Genomic DNA, 16628 nt, shown 5'->3' with positions numbered 1-16628 from the left:
GCTGTGTTCATTTTTATGTGAGGATCTGTATTGGTGTTGGTGTTTGTTTTCTTTATCTCTTCCTGATTACATGGCTGTGTAATAACTTACCTATGCCGTGGAGGTGCTAAGGAAATGCAGCCAGACTGGTTACCAGCAGGGCATTGTAGAGGGACAAGTTGGGAGAGGATAGAGGTTGTGAGCAATTTTAGTTGTCCCCATTATAATCCATTATGTCGGGTGACCACCTGAGTGTGGGGTTTCTGTCCCTCGCGCTCCCCCCCCCCCCCCAGAGCCTTCATCAATGTCTGGTGGTGGGCAAACTGCAGGGTTCTCAAGGAGTTGATGCCTGTTGCTCACAAAGCTTGTCACAAGTATTAGCACTTTCAGAATAACATGGAAAACATTGTTGATCAAAGTCCTCGGGGTGGGTTTTTTCCCTCTTTAAATTTTATTATGGAAATTAACTGTGGCACAGAAGTAGGAAGAATGATGTACTCACTACCCAGCTTTAACAGTTGTCAACATTTGCAGGATATCTAATGATAACTTATTGTGGGACTTAAAATTTCTGAACCGTGGTTGAGCTTGTGAAGTGCCCAGGCCTCTGCACCCAGGGAACCCTCCTGGCATGGTGTGCACACAGATCCTCAAGTACCTGACATATGCCTGAAACATTTTGTGTCTCTGTTTTAGGTGGAGGCGGAGGCAGTGTCCCTGGAATTGAGAGGATGGGCCCTGGCATTGACCGCATTGGGGGTGCCGGCATGGAGCGCATGGGTGCAGGCCTGGGCCACGGCATGGATCGTGTGGGCTCTGAGATTGAGCGCATGGGCCTGGTCATGGACCGCATGGGCTCAGTCGAGCGCATGGGCTCCGGCATCGAGCGCATGGGCCCGCTGGGCCTCGACCACATGGCCTCCAGCATCGAGCGCATGGGCCAGACCATGGAGCGCATCGGCTCTGGCGTGGAGCGCATGGGTGCCGGCATGGGCTTTGGCCTGGAGCGTATGGCCGCACCCATTGACCGTGTGGGCCAGACCATCGAGCGCATGGGCTCTGGCGTGGAGCGAATGGGCCCTGCCATCGAGCGCATGGGCCTGAGCATGGAGCGCATGGTGCCCGCAGGCATGGGGGCAGGCCTGGAGCGCATGGGCCCTGTGATGGATCGCATGGCCACCGGCCTGGAGCGCATGGGCGCCAACAACCTGGAGCGCATGGGCCTGGAGCGTATGGGCGCCAACAGTCTCGAGCGCATGGGCCTGGAGCGCATGGGCGCCAACAGCCTGGAGCGCATGGGTCCCGCCATGGGCCCGGCCCTGGGCGCTGGCATTGAGCGCATGGGCCTGGCCATGGGTGGTGGTGGCGGTGCCAGCTTTGACCGTGCCATCGAGATGGAGCGTGGCAACTTTGGAGGAAGCTTCGCAGGTTCCTTTGGTGGAGCCGGAGGCCATGCTCCTGGGGTGGCCAGGAAGGCCTGCCAGATATTTGTGAGAAATGTAAGTGGCTCTTGAGGAACTTCTCAGGGGTCGTATGCACAAGGGAGGAGGGGGCAGGAAGCCAGCAGGACCGAGTGGTAGCAGGTCAAAGTCAGGGAGAGCTGAGTAGCATGCAAGGGCCCTTTGCCACTTTCCCCGAAGTTTGGTGTTGGGAGAATGAGAGGGAATGTGAGAGCTCATGATACTTGTGCAGCAGAAATAGTGGGTTTTGTGAAATCCTAGGCTTCTCTGACTACTGGATGGAAAAGACAGTGATCTGAAGAACTTGAGTTTCTTGAACTCTCAGCTTGATGAGCTGCTAAATGACATGGCATGACAGTTCGGGAGTGGGGGGGAAAGGCTGTATCTGAATTACCTTTACCAGATTGACCACCTTTAGCTGCTATTCAGTGGTTCTGTGGGCTGCGCACCACAGGCAGCTGTGTGTTCTGCTCCGTGCATGGTGCTCCCACAGACAGATGCAGACAGGAGGGAGTGAACTTGCTGTGCTAGTTTGGAACCTCACCTAGACAGACTCTTTGTTCTCTGCTGATTATCTCAGTGTGAAGGTCAGCCGGTTTCTCTGTGTAACAAGTTTTAAAGGCACTCTGAGACAATTGATGTTTGTGCATTAGGATTTGGTTGAATCACTCACCAGTCTCCTTTTTCTCCCTCAGCTCCCATTTGATTTTACATGGAAGATGCTAAAAGACAAGTTCAACGAATGTGGTAAGTATTTGAGAGGCTTTCTAGGTGCTTACTTGTGTTGTGGCTTGTTGGTGCTGCATTGGGAGTCATGCAGCGAGGCTTCCATCCTAGTCTTCACAGACGCCTTCCGTGACTCTGGAGGATGGATGGGACTTGCCATTTTTCTGCCTGTGCAAATATTCAAGCAGGTTGTTGAGTTTCCTTTTATGTGTCAGATACTTTTTCACCTGTGTTCTCATTTCATCTTTTTCTCTTTTTTTCCCTCTTGCAGTTTTTGAATGGAGGTAGTGTTGTCCCCATTTTACAGAGTCAGGCCAAATCATGTTCCCAAGGTTACGTGGCTTCTAAGTGACAAAGCTAAATAAAATAAATACATCTGAGACAAGGTTGTTTTCCACAATAGCACTATTGGTTTGCGCCTCAGAGAGCACTCGCCCAGCAGGTCCCTTGGGTGAGGTTTCACAGGCTCTGGGCACACAGTAGCTTGTGTGCGATGAAGCTAAGGGTCTCTGATTGAGGTTTCCTGGCACACCAGGCAGCCATTCTGGAAGGGTCACTTTGTGGCCAAAAAGAAGTTGTCTCTGGTTGAGGCCCTGCCCCTCACCCCTACCACCTCTTTTCTTTTAACCATGTCAAGTTGGGCGCCCCAGCCCTAAGCCAGAGGTCTGGGTGGCTCCCTGGATCAAGGCTTCCTCGGTGTTTTCTCATTTCCTTTTGCTGCAGTGACTCAGATTTCACCACTATTGCTGCTTCTCCTGGTTCTTCTCTTGGGTGAACTGTTGAGCCATAGCCTGCCTTCTTGCCCTGTTCTTGTCCTCTTTCCACACTCCTTAGTTCCCAAGTTGTAGTGGATATTCTGAAAAGTCAAATTGGATCATGTCACTTCCCTCTGCCACAGATGCCCGGAGGTGTCCCTCTGCTGGCAAGAGAAAGCCCAAACTACGATCCCCTGTACGACTTAATGTCACCCTAAGCTGTTTTAGAACTTTCCTGTGAGAAGCCCTCCAGGATGTTGACCTCTTAAGCAGAGTTGATGGCCCTAGAATTGTGGGTGCCAGCACCGCTTACACTGTGTGTTCTTGGCCCTGTGTTTCTGTGGCTCTTTCCTTGTAGATTGTTTCCATGGTGCTTGACACATACCTGGATGCTTAACCGGAGCTTGAATGAATATGTGTAACCTGCTTGCCAGTTATTGCAAAGCTTGTATTTGGACAGCACAGAAGTGTCCATGGTATTGGCATTGGCCTTGTAAATGCGGTGGAGCAGTGTATTAAAAGTGAAGCCTCTGTAAAATTTGCCTATAAAGCTGGCTTCACACAGCGTCTTTTTATAACTCTTGAGAGTAAAGGTGTGCATTTGAAGCCGCCAGGAATGCTCATGACGGGTCAGATTGTTGTCCCGTTGGCAGAAGAATGGCAACGTGGCTGAGGGCCATAGTAGCTGGGTTCCAGCCACTGTGTTCTGAGCATTCATGCGCCAGGCGTGAGGGCACTCTCCCTTTTGACTCTGTTGACCGAAATCCAACAGGTGATCTGGACTGAGTGGAGCTCAGACTGAGGCTGAGCTCTGGGTTTGCCTGATGAGTTGTGGTCTCTTCTTCCCTCCCTGTGCCCAGGCCACGTGCTGTATGCCGACATCAAGATGGAGAATGGGAAGTCCAAGGGGTGCGGTGTGGTTAAGTTTGAGTCGCCAGAGGTGGCTGAGAGAGCCTGCCGGATGATGAATGGGATGAAGCTGAGTGGCCGAGAGATTGATGTTCGAATTGATAGAAACGCTTAAGCAGTTGCCTTTTTTAAACATCGATACCAGACCTCTGAATTTGTATTTTTTCTTGTTAACCATTTTAATTTGTTGGCTGGATGTATAAAGATGTTTAAAAAATTCAGTTGCTTTTTGGGGTAATTTGAATTACTTTTTTAATGACTGGGGTTCCATTTGACTGTTTGCATTGAGATTGCAATGTGCGCAATTTTTTTTGTAGTTGTGGCATCTTGTTGACATCGAATATGACTTTGATAATAAATACCAGTTCCTGAAAGCTGCTTGCTTTTTGCGTGTGTGTTGTGGGGTAACTGCCCGAGTTTGGGGGAGCTAGAGCTGCTCAGTCTCCTTTCTACCCTTGGAGCTGTGGACCCTTGGGGTGGGAGGCCACACAGGCCCCAGCCACTTCAGAAAAGTCTCATTGTGGAAACGGAATCCTGAGTGGACCACAATCCCCCAGGGCCGGTTAATGGTGCACTTGGCTGTCGGAGCCATCCTGTCTCCCCTGGTGCAGTTCTGTGGGGCACAGATGCTGTGTCAGGCTCGTTTCCAGTTAGACTTTTGTCTCAGTCTGCTCCGGCTGCTGTAACACACATTTGTTTCTCACAGTTTTGGAGGCTGGGAAGTCCAAGATCAAAGCGCTGGGAGATTCAGTGCCTGGTGAGGGCCCGGCCCTAGTTCGTGGATGACACCTTCTAGCTGTAACCTCACATGGCAGAAGGGGCCAGGGAACTTTCTCAGACCTCTTATTTTTTTAAAAAATAATTTTTTAGCTTTATTTGTTCGGCCATGCCGCGCGGCTTGTGGGACCTTAGTTCCCCCACCAGGGATTGAACCTGAGCCCTCAGCAGTGAAAGTGCGTGCAGAGTCCTAACCACTGGCCTGCCAGGGAACACTCTCAGACCTCTTTTGTAGGGGCACGAATCCCATTCATGAGGGCTCTGCCGCCACGACCTAATGCCCTCCCCAAAGGCCCCACCTCCTAGTACCATCATGTTGAGGGTTAGGTTTTCAACGCAGGAATTGTTTTTGGCAGCAAGGACACAAGTGCTCAGTCCATAGCAGCTTTTCTTTGCTAAAACAGACCAAGTAGGGTGAGAGTTTCTGAGCATATTTTGTCCTGTCAGAGGTTTAGGCTGAACTTGATACCTGGACTCTTACCAGAACTGGGTCACATTCCCCCCAAGATGTGATCTCACACGTAGGTCCAGTTGGGCTGTGTAGCCTGTGAGAAGCTGCAGCTGCTGCTTGTCACGTTGGATGTGGAGGGTCTTCACTCTGGCTGGCGGCTGACATGGGGTACCATCACAGGGACTCCCACCTCAGAGTCTAGCAAGGTGCCAACTCCCTTGCTACTACCTTCCCCTGCCCTACTTTTCTCCTTTCTGGCCTTTATCCTTGAGGGGTGAGACCTTGGAGGAGGGGGTTGACCCCACAGATTCCCCCAAGTGTCTGATCATGGCTCCACTGTGTGGTGCCCATCAGGAGGGAAAGAAAAGACAAGAGGCAGGAATTGCTTTAAAAGAGGGGCTTTATGTGGTCTGTGTACGTGGTCAGACAGGAGCCTGGGCAGTTCTGTGACGGCCAAACTGGGATCCAGGGCTCCTTCGGTTAAGAGGTGGCTGGATTGGTGGGTTGTCCTGGGTCCCCACCCCTGTAGGCCTTATCGTCCCCCGGGGAATGGTTGATTATCCAGAGGATCTGCCGAGGAGGGGTGACTTCCAGTGACTCTTGCCCCATAAGCAGGTAGCCAGCAGCCCCTGGCGGAGTGGGATGGGACCTTACCCCCTCCCAAGACACTGTAGTCCCTTCCAGTCCACCCGGAGCATCCACATACATACCCCAGGAACCGACGTCGTCATACACCTCTGTTTCCCTGGTTGAGAGCACAGTTAAGGTCAGTAAGGGTCACCCCACCCCTCGCCCCTAAATCCCCCACCCCATCAGGGCCAGCACTCACAGGGGCAGTAGAGCTGTTCTGGGCACGTAGCCATCTGCGAGGAGAGAGCGGGGGTGGGTGAGTTCTCCGCCCTCCCTGGTGGTGGTCATCTTCCCAGGGCTGCCCCTGCTGGTCTCACTCACACTTGCCCTTGGTGTCCCGGCACAGCATCTCCTCCTTGCTGGTGAACTCGATCACCTCCAGGATCTCCCCACGCCGAATCGCCAGGTGCTTGCCACCCCCGCGACGGGTCTTCGCGTTGGGGTCAATCATCATCCTTGTCTGAATCACAATCTCCCCCTCAAACTGGGGAGGAAGACATCAGAGCTTTTGGTCGTGCTGCCACCCCGAGGACCCCTGGCTTCTTTCTGAGGATGGAATTTGTGGGGCTTTGGTCAACTGGTGCTGAGCCCAGCCCTCCCAGGACTCTTGCTTTGCTTGGGGTTCACACCTTGAACTTCTTCCGGAACTCCCGCTCAGCTTTCTCTGCCTTCCGGATCTGCTTCAGAGACTTTAGGTCCGTGGGCGGCAACTGCTGTGGCTGGGGGCCCTTCTCCTTCCTGAGCCCCCGGGGAGTTGGGTGCTCGTGAGCAAGATGTGCTTCTTTTACCATCCTCCCAGAGCTCAGCTCCACCCTGCCCCACTCCCTTTGCCCTCTGGTACCTGGGCTCTTGGTCTTGTCGTGGCCTCCTGGGGGGTTTCTGGGTAGGCAGCACTTCACCTGGGACAGTCAGAATGCTGAGTTAGGGCAGGGACTGTTGGTTCGGCCTCTGAATCTGGCGGCCTGCTCTTTCCCTGTCAGTTCTCAGGACCTTGGTCCCCTCCCCACCCCGCTGCCCAGGCCTTTCTCATGAGTTGTGAGTTTTAGTGGATTGCCTTTCATTTTCTTAACTCCTGTCGCAGGCCAGGCATGGCAGAAACTGTTACCACTCATTTCAGCTGTCTCAGCTGTCATCCCAAGTTGCTTGCCGAGGAGGACGTAAGGGTTCAGAGAGGTAACGCAACCTGCCCCAGGTCACCCAGCTGTTAAATGGTAGAGGCAGGATTTCTCTGTAGGCTTTTGAGGTCATTTCACACCTGCCTCGTAGAGCAGGTGGGGTTCTGGGAATTGTGATGAGATTTGGGTCAAAAAATAAGGTGAAGAAAAATATTTCCTAGAAGCAAAAGAAGTCCGCCTCTGAGAAGGGGCTGTTGGGCTGGGGCTCTTGCCTGGACTGGCTGATGATGAGACTGGACTGTGAGGGGTCTCCCAGGTGAGGACTGACTACCCCGCAAATGACCAGCTTTCCAGGTATGAGCCCTGCTGGCCAAGGGTGTGGCTTACAGTGAGAGCCTTGTGAACACAAGGTGAGTGAAGGATCCAGAACCTGAAGCCCCCAGCTTTTTGCAGTCCTCTCTGAATGACTTGAAGTGCTGCTCTGGACATTTCTAGGCCAGCAGACCCTTCCATCAAGCTGCCCGAGGGGCATGTGCATGGTGCCCTTCCACCCCTTCAGACACTGAGTTTGCCTCCAGCCTCAGCTGGGTGGTGCTCGGGTAACGGTGCCACCCAGAGGCTGCCCAGGCTGGAGATGGTCACCCGGCTGGGAGGAGTCTTGACTTCACCCCAGGGCCCCTACAGACCTGCCGCAGCCAGAGAGCGCAGCCCTGGGCACGGCAGTGCGGGGCGGACCCTGGTGCCCTGTGTCCCCAGCTCCCTGGCAGTGTGATCCTGAGCACGCTACCCTCAGCTCCTGAGAAAGAGCTGGGCCCGGCCCCTCCAGAGGAGCCCCCAGCTGTGCAGGGAGCCTCTAGTGGAGCCGCCACTGCCCTGAGAGAGGCAGAGGGTGGGAGGGGGGAGCCCAGAGTCCTTCCAACTGGGGACAGACTTGAGAAGGGCAGAGCTGCCTTTGGGACAATCAGTGAGCCCCACTCAGTGTCTCGAGAAGGGGGAGATCTGGGGAAGCATGAGGTATCGGCTCGGAACCTTGAAGAATGACTGGCGGTTGTCCAGTGGCTGGGACGGTGAGCAGAGGGAGGGAAGTGTCTGGTCTACTTGGGGAAGGGGAAGCGGTGGGCCATGCCTGCGGAGCTGCTGGAAGTGGAATGGCCAGAGGTGCTCCCTCCCCACGTCCACATCCCCAAGAGCGGCCCCCCAGACCCAAGCCACAGAGCCTAACTGGAGCGGAAGCAGGAGGGGCCCTGTCAGGAAGCTCTGTGCTAACAGGGGTGTTGCAAGCAGCCCTTGGGGAAAGCCCAGGAGAAGGAGAAGGGGCTGGGGAAGGAGTAACAGCTGTATAGGCAGCAGACTTCGGAGGGTGGGCTGGTGAGGAGGGAGCGGTAGCTGGGGATCCCAAAGGCACCTCTGATGAAACGTTCCCCTGCAGGAGACCCTTCCAAAGACAGGGCAGGGAAGCAGCCTGGGAGCCTAGGGTCTGGGCTCCTGTGTATAGGCTGTGCGACCTGGGGCAAGTCACTTCTCGTGTCCTCAAGCTTCCACTCCTGTAGAATGGGCAGGACACTGCCTCGGGGGTGGTGGGCTGTGCACATTCGGTGAAGTGCTGGCATGGGAGCCTTGGTGTTTTCACATGGGGCTGGTGAGTGCATCATCCCCGAGCTGGGCCTGCTTGGCCTGCATCCTGCTCTCCAGGAGCAGAGGTGTGGAAGGGAGAGAAGAAGGGTCCTTGGAAACCCAGAGCACAGAGAGAGAGAGAGTTGCCTGGGACTGCAGACCTGGAGGGTCGGCCACACCCTGTCTCCAGCCCCTGCCTCTGAGTTCAGGCCCAAGTCCTGCCTGGACATCCCTCAGGCACCCCCAACACCATGGGTCCCTTACTCAGGTGCAGGCTCAACATTTGGGCCTCATCCCTGTCATGAGCTCGCTTGCTCTCGTCCCTGGTGATGCACCACCAAGTCCTCTTGCTGCTTTGTACATGATTCTTCCACTGCTCTCCATGTCTTGTGCCACCACCCTGGCCCACACCCCTGCCCTGGCCACACCCTGGTCAGGCTGCTGGCCTCTGGGCCGCCCTTACTCACATTGTTCCACCCACCAGGAGCTGGCGTGACCTTTCTGAAAGGCCCCTCCTCCTCTCTGCTTCCTCCCCTGGCGCTGCTTTCAATCCATCAGGGATATGGATTGCCACTTGGCCTCACACTAGCAACATGGCAGAACACACCCTCGTGACAAATGTTCCGCAGGTGCCTTGGCAGACTGGTCTGGCTGAGGGCCCGGCCCCGTCACCAACAAACCTCTGCCCTCGGGGCTGGGTCTGGAGTCGTCTGTGGGCTCCACGTCATCGTACAGCTCGTAGATCTCATCTGGGTTCCTGCGGGGATACCTGAGATGAGGGCCTCTTTCGATCCCGTGACCCACGCCTGCACCCCCTGACTCCCCACACTCACTGTGGAGTGTCTTCAGGCTGTCGAGGCCGGAAGTCGGCAGAAGAGCTCCTCCGCAGAGCTGTGGAGAGATGAGAACAGGAGGGAGGGAGGCGGGCACTGTGGGGGAGCCTCCACCCCCTCCTTTCTGCCTGGGCCGCCCTCACCCACCTGTGCCTGCTGCCAAGGTCCTCCGAAATCTCTGGACGTCCCTGGGGCCTGGGGGCAGTGGGGGCTTGGCTGGAGGGGCGCCCAGGCTGCTGACAGGAGGGAGAGGCCTCTGCCGGGGTGGCTGGCCAGGTTTGAGGCCCAGCCTTGAGCCTCCACCGCGAGCGAGGGCTCCAGATCTCTGCTGCCTGGCTCCAAACCCTGGGCTGAGTGGGAACCTAGGGCTGGAGCCTGCAACGGCAGTGGGCAGTGAGCTCTCTGAACGGGAGCCAGGGAGTGGAGGCTTTCTAGGGAGGTCACCGAAGAACTCAGCCTGCGGGTGCTTCCTGGGCAGAGATCTGGGCTTGGGCTGCAAGGACTTGCAGGGCGGCCCCTGCCCCTCGGGCTGCAGAAACTCCTTGGGGAGCAGGCTGCACTTGGGCCCCGAGGACGTCCTGGGGAGGTCACCACACTCAGGCCGCGGGGACTTCTCGGGGAGGTCACTCAGCGGAGGCTGTGGCATCTTTCCAGGGACTGTACTGAAGTTGGGCTGTGAGGAGTGAGACTGGGGCTCACTGGACTCGGGCTTTGAAGGGGGCATTGGGGGGACCTCAGTGGACTCGGGCTGCGGCAGGGACTTCTCAGGGAGACCACCAACCCCAAGCTGCGGGGGCTTCTTGGGAACGGTACTGAACTTGGGCTGGGGGGGCTTCAGGGTGGCCTCATTGGACTCAGGCTGCTGGGACTTCCTGGGGAAAGCACCGAACTTGGGCCCTATGGGGGGCCTGGGGGCGTGGCTGAGCTCAGGCTGCAGGGGTTTCCTGGGGAATGGAGTGGCCTTGAGCTGTGGGACCTTGGAGAGTTCACTGAACTCAAGTTTGCAGGGCTTCTTGGGCAGATCAGTGAACTCGGGCTGGGGGGGCTTCTTGGGATGCTCGCCTAGCTCAGGCTGTGGAAACTTTTTGAGGAGTTTGTTGAACTCGGGCTTTGGGGGTATTTTGGGGAGTTTGCCGGTCTCGGGCTGAGAGGCCTGGAACTTTGCTTGAAGGCTCCGAAAGTCCTGATGACTCCCCTAGGGGACACGGAGTCAGGCAGGGACTCAGACACATGCGGGTGGTGGAGAGACGGACGTGGGACAGGCAAACGTGGTCATGGACACGCACCCCCTTCCCCTGGCTCCTGTTCAGTTAGCTCCTCTCCCCCACCTTCTGCCCTTGGCCGCCATCTCTGTTGGCCATAGACTCCCACGTTCTTGTGTCTCCAGCCTCCCTGCGAGTCCCAGGTTCTCCTAGACTACCACACCCTCTGACCTCGCCACTCAGGACCAGGATGTGCACCCAGCCTCACCCCACTCTGGACCCGAGCTCCTGGGGCCCCTGGGGCCTGCTGCTCCCATAGCCCACCCCACCCCCTCAGACAGGGGAGCATCCTCGAGCTCCTCCCCACCCCCGCCCCCCCCCTCCATGCCCCCAGGCCCTTCTTTTCTCATTTCAAAATACATCCGGAATCCAACCACTTCTCACCGCCTGCACCACTGTCCTGGCCCAGAGGAGCCCGCCCGGGGAAGGCAGCATCCCCTGTTGCCTGGATCATTTAATAGGCTCCTCCTTGGTCTCCTGACCCCTCCACCCCGACCCCGCGCCCCCATCCCTGGTCAGTCCTCTCGCCGCAGCTGGAGGAGGCCTGTTAACCCTCAGTAGGTTTGTGCACCTCTGCTCAAAATTTGGCCGTGTTCCTTCACTTCCCCACAGTAGAAGCTAAAGATCTCACGAGGGACTTCCCTGGCGGTCCAGTGGCCAAGACTCCGCACTCCCAACGCAGGGGGCCCGGGTTCGATCCCTGGTCAGGGAACTAGATCCTGCGTGCCACAACTAAAGATCCCGCATGCCGCAACGAAGACCCAGTGCAGCCAAATAAATTAAAAAAAAAAAAATCTCACAAAGGCCCTGAACGGTAGATTCGACCTCTCCTACCCAGTCACCTCCTTGGCCTCCCCTTCTCCCATCTCCTGCCCTCTGCCTGGGACACTCTCCCCACCGCCTGGCTCTCCTTCTCCTCTTCCAGGTCTCTGCTCCCATATTTCTTATTAGAGAGGCCTTCCTCCCAGACCACCCTAATTAAAAAAAGAAGATTGGATTCCCCCTTCCCAGGATTCTCTATCCTCCCCAACCTGCCTGATGTTTCTCTTAGTACCTGCCACCTTGTATCATTCTATTTATTTTACTTAATACTTGTTTTTTTTGGGGGGGGGGTGGCGGTGGCCATGCCTCGCGGCACGTGGGATCTTAGTTCCCCGACCAGGGATTGAACCTACGCCCCCTGCATTGGAAGCGCAGAGTCTTAACCACTGGACCGCCAGGGAGGTTCCAATACTTGTTTTATAAATGTGTCTTGACTATTTGTGGGACTTTTTTTTGTTTTGGTCTCTCTCCTCCTCCTTTCCCCAGCCCCTGTGGACCGTCAGCACCCCGAGGGCAGCAGCTTGTCTTGTGCATTGCTGTCCTCCCAGTGCCTGGCCTGTGCTAAGATGCTCAGTAATTCTTTGTTGAAATAAAGAATGTACAGGACACAGAGACAGGCATATGCGCGGTCTGACCATCACGTTCTCACACAGACGCACGTGGAGAGACACTGAGAGACCTGGAGGCAAACCTGAGGGCAGGGCCCCACAGTCCCAGACACCCGACTGATGGTCAGGGATGCCCACCAGCACCGGCAGGCAGGCCCCCGAGCGTGGGCACGCGCACCAGCCCTGGCACAGGAAGTCCGTCCCAGGTACGGTCTCGACCAGCCCCACATCCTTGGTCACGGACACAGGAGATGCACAAGTAGGCCAGGCCTGCTCTGACCTACAAGTCACCCCAGAGGTGGCCCTGCCACAGCTCCCAGGCCTGGCTTCACCTGGGGTCGAGGAGACCGGGGAGGGGAAGGGTACGACCTCGGGGACTTTGCCCCCGCCTGTGCCTCACTCTGCCCTGATCCAGAGAACAAGGAAAGGTGCCGGGGCCTGAGACGCCTCCGTGGAAGCCCCCCTACCTGGTGGGTTGGGGCAAGGCTCCCAGGTGACCCCGGGGGCCAGAGAAGCCGGGGTCAGCAGGTCAGGCCTTGGGGCACTGCTGGGGTGAGGGGTGGGCAGCGTGTGCGTGACCCGCTTTGTCGCCCCCAGGAAGGCCCTTCCCCTCACCCTGGCTGCCTGTTACCGGGTTGCTATTCATGGGGGGAGGGAGGGGGGGGTCGTCTGGGCAGGGCCACCCGTCTCCCTTCTATTCGCAGCCTCAGCCTCTGCTACAGGCCCCTTGGGAGCCTGAGCTGTCCCAGAGGTGGGTCCTGGCTGCCTCCTACCTCTGGGGGTCTGTGTCCGTCACAACCCTGAAAACCTGCCTGCCCCTCTGCCGCCCCGCTCTTGGAATGTGCCTTCCAGTTTCCACCCGTGGCATCCCTTGCCTCTGGCCAGTGGGGGGGCTCTCCCAGGGCTTGGGGGCTCACTCACCATGGCTGCAGGCGGGTGACGGGCCACAGGGTGAGTGGGACCTGAGCCAGGGCTGCTTCCTTCAGGAAGTGACTGTAGCTTCTGCTCCACGGGCCCCACAGGGTGGGGTCTACCGGCCAGGCGGGGAGGGCAGAGGAGGAAGGGGAGGAGGTGGGACAGCCCCAGCCTGTCTTCAGGTCCTGCTGGGAGCTTCTTGAATTCCTGTCCTGCACTGCGCTTTGTGCATCATTTCTCAGCAGACACCCAACGGTCACTCATTTCTCGACTCTGCTGGCCCCCTCTCCCACCCCATGCCCTACTGTGTGCTGACCTCCGGACTCCAGGAAGGACTCATGCCAGGCCCTGAGGACCTCCTGCCGACAGAGGCAGGCCAAGGCCAACTCCTCCCAGGGCCTCTGCGGGAGGGGAGTGGTAGTTCTCAGCGGGGAAGGGGCACGGCCAGTTCTGGGCCATGAGACCCCAGGAGTCGAGCGAGCCTGATGGGTGAGGCCCTCCTGCTGGCTCTTGTTGCCTCAGTCCGCCTTCCTCATTTCAGCACTTCCCTGTAGCCTGATTTCCAGCTCTGAGCAGGACTTAGGACTTCCCTGTTACAGGGGCAGACGTTAACACGGGCCGAGGGCCCAGGTGGGATGGCACGTTTGGTGGTGGGTGGGTGGGGAGTGTCCAAGGCTCCCAGAAGACAAGAAAAGGAGGAAAATGGGGACAGCTGGGAGGCCAGCAGAGAGGGGGTGAAGGTGGTAGGCAAGATCAGAGCTGTGAGGGTGCAGCGTGCGAGGCCTGGCCAGACAACGGAGACCCTGATGGCAGGGCTCGGTCCCCAGGAGGTCAGTGACCTCGGGCTCATAGAGAAAGGGAGAAAACACCCAGTGGGAGAGTGCAGAGCCCCGATTCTCAGTTCGGCTATGCCACCGGGATCCTTTGAGGAGTTCACAGAAAGACCGAAGCTCCTGGAGATTCTGACTTAATTGGTCTGGGGCGTGGCCTGAGCCTGGGGATTTCTTATACACCCTCAGGGGGATTCTAGTGTGCAGCTGAGGAGCACTGGTGCCCACAAGTCACCCTGAGACCCCGATAAAGTGGGGGTTGTGCCTCGGGTCTGAGGTGGGGCCTCAGATTCTGAAACATCCCAGGTGATGCCCATACTGCTGGTCCAAGGATCACACCAAGAGTAGCACAGATGTACTGAAGTTTCCAGAAAGATCCACATGAGACAGGGACCGAGGCTGGGCATTGCATTCCCAGCAGGAGCCCTTCACTCGCCTCTGCCATGAAGGCCACATACAGCAGTCAGCAATGACGCTGCCTGTGCCTGCTCTTAAGAGCACAGCTTGGGGATTCTGGAGCCTCTGTGCCTGTGCATCCCTGTCCTTGAACGGACAGACATGCACTCTGGGTCACATTTCCGGATGTGGGTCCGCCTTCGAGTAGGAGGCTGGGGATGCTGACGAGGTCTGGGTACTGGAGCGGCTCAGCCTGTTCAACGTGAGCCTGCAGTCTCAGGCCAACCTGCCCCCTCCGGGGCGGCCGTGTAAGGTGGGTGCCTGCTTGGACGCGCCGGCCCTTCATTCATTCTCCCTTCAGACCGACACTCTTGGGCGCCCTCTGCTGGGCGGAACCGGGGCCCTAAGAGGACTCAGCTTTCAGGCATCCTGGAGTTGGGGTGGGGTGGAGGGACCCTCTGTGGGGCTCCCAGCTTGGTTGGCCAGAGGGAGGTCAGGGGCTGCAGGAGCCCAAAAGGGTCAGCGGGAGCAGTAAGACTTCCCAGGCGAGCAGACAAACGTTGGATGGGAGTTGGGAGGGGGTGAGGGTAGGGGGCAGTTTTCAGAGTGACTCAACTCCCTAGGCCTCAGGGCAATTTCAGCTTGCTCCAGAGGGCAGCGAGGGGCCCAGGGAGGACTGTGGACCCACTGTACTCATGGGAGGGGCTGTTGCATCTTTGTGGGTGATGCGGTTGGGGGGGGCACCTGGACCAAGATACCTGGGTCTCTCTGGGAAGGTCCTGACAGACTGGGAAGTGGCACTGCCTAGATTCGGGGGTGCCTGAATGAGGGGCTTGATGGGGAAAACTCCAGGGGCTGGGGACCCTGGTACCCTGGAGACGGAACACCAAGCCCTGAAGATGCAAGAAGGGGTGGGCCTAGAGCCATATTCCCAAGGGTGTCTAGGGGCCTTTTGAGTGCAGGAAAAGGGGAGAGTGCCCTTTGGGCCTCGCTGCCTGGGTTTTCTCATCAGTGGTAACTGTGCCCCGCTTCTGGGGTGGTGCAGAATCGGTGACTTGGAACCAGGCCCGGCTAGAGTCAGGGCTCAGTCAGCTTACCCTCCTAGCCTCACCTTCTCTATCTGTAAAGTGGGCCCTTTGACCCACCTCCTGCCCAGGCTCCTGAGAGGGTCCCAGGCAGCCGGCCACAGGCTTGGTTGGTTGGAGTGATGTCAACCACCTGCGAACATTTCCCAAGCTCCCTCCCTCTCTCCCCATCCCTCTTTTGAATCCTAACAAGAACTCCACGGGCTTCCCTGGTGGCGCAGTGGTTGAGAGTCCGCCTGCCGATGCAGGGGACACGGGTTCGTGCCCTGGTCCGGGAAGGTCCCACATGCCGCAGAGCGGCTGGGCCCGTGAGCCGTGGCCGCTGAGCCTGCGCGTCTGGAGCCTGTGCTCCGCAATGGGAGAGGCTACAGCAGTGAGAGGCCCGCGTACCGCAAAAAAAAACAAAAAAAAACAAAACAGAACTCCAAAGGATGAGTATTCATGACACTCATTTTAAGGAGTAAGAAAGTGAGATGCAGAGAGGTCGAGTCTTCCCCAGGATCACCCAGCTGTGGTTCCAAGGCTTCTGGCTGAGAAGGGGCAGGGGAGCTCACAGGGGGCCTGAGCCCCAGGGTTCCCTGACAGCCCATCTGGCCCTACAGCGGGTGCTGAGTGACAGCCACTTCAGTGGGGGCCTGGAGGTGCTGGCGGAGTGGACACCTGGCCTGAGCAACCTGCGACTCAGCTGCAACCCCATCAAGGACACTGGAGCCCTGAAGCCCCTTGTAAGGCTGAGGGCAGTGGGGCAGGCAGGCGGGCAGGCCGGCTTCTGGGTCCAGGTGGGACAGGTCCAAAGGGTGCCCAGATCTCCCTGTTGCCCTTCCCAGGAGAAGCTGAAGGGCCTTCAGAACTTGAAGCTGTTCAACTTCGAGGAGTCACAGCAGCTGCGCTAACGGGAGCAGGATTTTGAGGTGTTACCTGAACTTGGCTACCTGGATGGCTTCGATGCTGGGGACCCTGCTCAACTCTGAGACTGAGGCCAACGTGCTGGGGGACGAAGATTCTGAGGAGGACTAGGGGGAGGATGGTAAGGAGGGCAAGGGGAAGATGGGAGGCTGGTGAGTGAGGGGTGTGAGGCCTGGGGACTCCACCCAGGGGGTGACTAATGTCTTGCTGGCTGCAGATAGAGGACAACTCTGACGACTTGGAAGATGGAGGAGATAAGGAGTGAAACAGGGTGGGGTGGGGCTGGGGACCTGGTCCTTGGGTTCTTGCTCACAGGATGTCTATGTTCCCCAGGAGGAAGAGGAGAGAGATGCTGAGTGTGGTCCTGAGAAGAGGAGGTGGAGAGGTTCAAAATGGGGCCTTGTGGGCTACTAGGAGAACAGGATCTTCATCCAGAGAGCTGAAGGGAGCTGTGGGGAGCGGTGGGGGTACTAGGCAGGGGAGGAGCACGATAGGAAGAGTTCCCTGTTTCCAGAGGTGTTCAGACTGGGGGGGAAGGGCGGGGGGGTGGTGGTG

General features: G+C 57.4%; 3 protein-coding genes across 12 annotated transcripts in view; 2 read left to right on the top strand and 1 right to left on the bottom strand.

The window, feature by feature from the left end:
- HNRNPM (heterogeneous nuclear ribonucleoprotein M) overlaps positions 1–4203 on the top strand; it is a 39392-nt gene extending 35189 nt beyond the window's left edge. For all 8 annotated transcript variants that reach the window (XM_081232169.1, XM_081232168.1, XM_081232164.1 and 5 more), the window contains 3 exons: positions 676–1478; positions 2135–2186; positions 3781–4203. In XM_081232169.1, coding sequence (XP_081088295.1) covers positions 676–1478; positions 2135–2186; positions 3781–3944 — 1019 coding nt within the window. In that variant the 3' untranslated portion in view covers positions 3945–4203. The remainder of the gene's footprint in view (positions 1–675; positions 1479–2134; positions 2187–3780) is intronic.
- A 1092-nt stretch (positions 4204–5295) lies between these two features.
- PRAM1 (PML-RARA regulated adaptor molecule 1) lies at positions 5296–12929 on the bottom strand. Of its 2 annotated transcripts, XM_081232177.1 has the most exons (10): positions 12863–12929; positions 9397–10444; positions 9250–9307; positions 9097–9173; positions 6529–6586; positions 6317–6425; positions 6009–6171; positions 5887–5920; positions 5768–5802; positions 5296–5627 (listed from the first exon to the last, which is right to left on the bottom strand). In XM_081232177.1, exons 1-10 carry the CDS (start codon positions 12863–12865, stop codon positions 5590–5592), a joined length of 1623 nt encoding a protein of 540 aa, XP_081088303.1. In that variant the 5' UTR covers positions 12866–12929; the 3' UTR covers positions 5296–5589. The 2 variants fall into 2 exon arrangements, with proteins under 2 accessions (XP_081088303.1, XP_081088302.1); XM_081232176.1 differs by having other exon boundaries at positions 5296–5802.
- LOC308616144 (acidic leucine-rich nuclear phosphoprotein 32 family member B-like) lies at positions 11992–16527 on the top strand. Of its 2 annotated transcripts, XR_014015696.1 has the most exons (3): positions 11992–12147; positions 15770–15892; positions 15995–16527. XR_014015696.1 is itself a non-coding variant. In XM_081232266.1 (2 exons), the coding sequence occupies exons 1-2, from the start codon at positions 15641–15643 to the stop codon at positions 16058–16060; spliced, it is 318 nt and encodes a 105-aa protein (XP_081088392.1). In that variant the 5' UTR covers positions 15380–15640; the 3' UTR covers positions 16061–16527. The 2 variants fall into 2 exon arrangements, 1 of the variants encoding a protein (XP_081088392.1); XM_081232266.1 differs by lacking the exon at positions 11992–12147 and having other exon boundaries at positions 15380–15892.
- The last annotated feature ends 101 nt before the right edge of the window (positions 16528–16628 follow it).

The sequence above is a fragment of the Mesoplodon bidens genome (assembly GCF_964165515.1).
Source record: "Mesoplodon bidens genome assembly, chromosome: 4".
NCBI classification, from domain to species: Eukaryota; Metazoa; Chordata; class Mammalia; order Artiodactyla; family Ziphiidae; genus Mesoplodon; species Mesoplodon bidens.
Note: the sequence above shows the minus strand (reverse complement) of the source record. Positions and strands in the feature narration are given on the sequence as shown.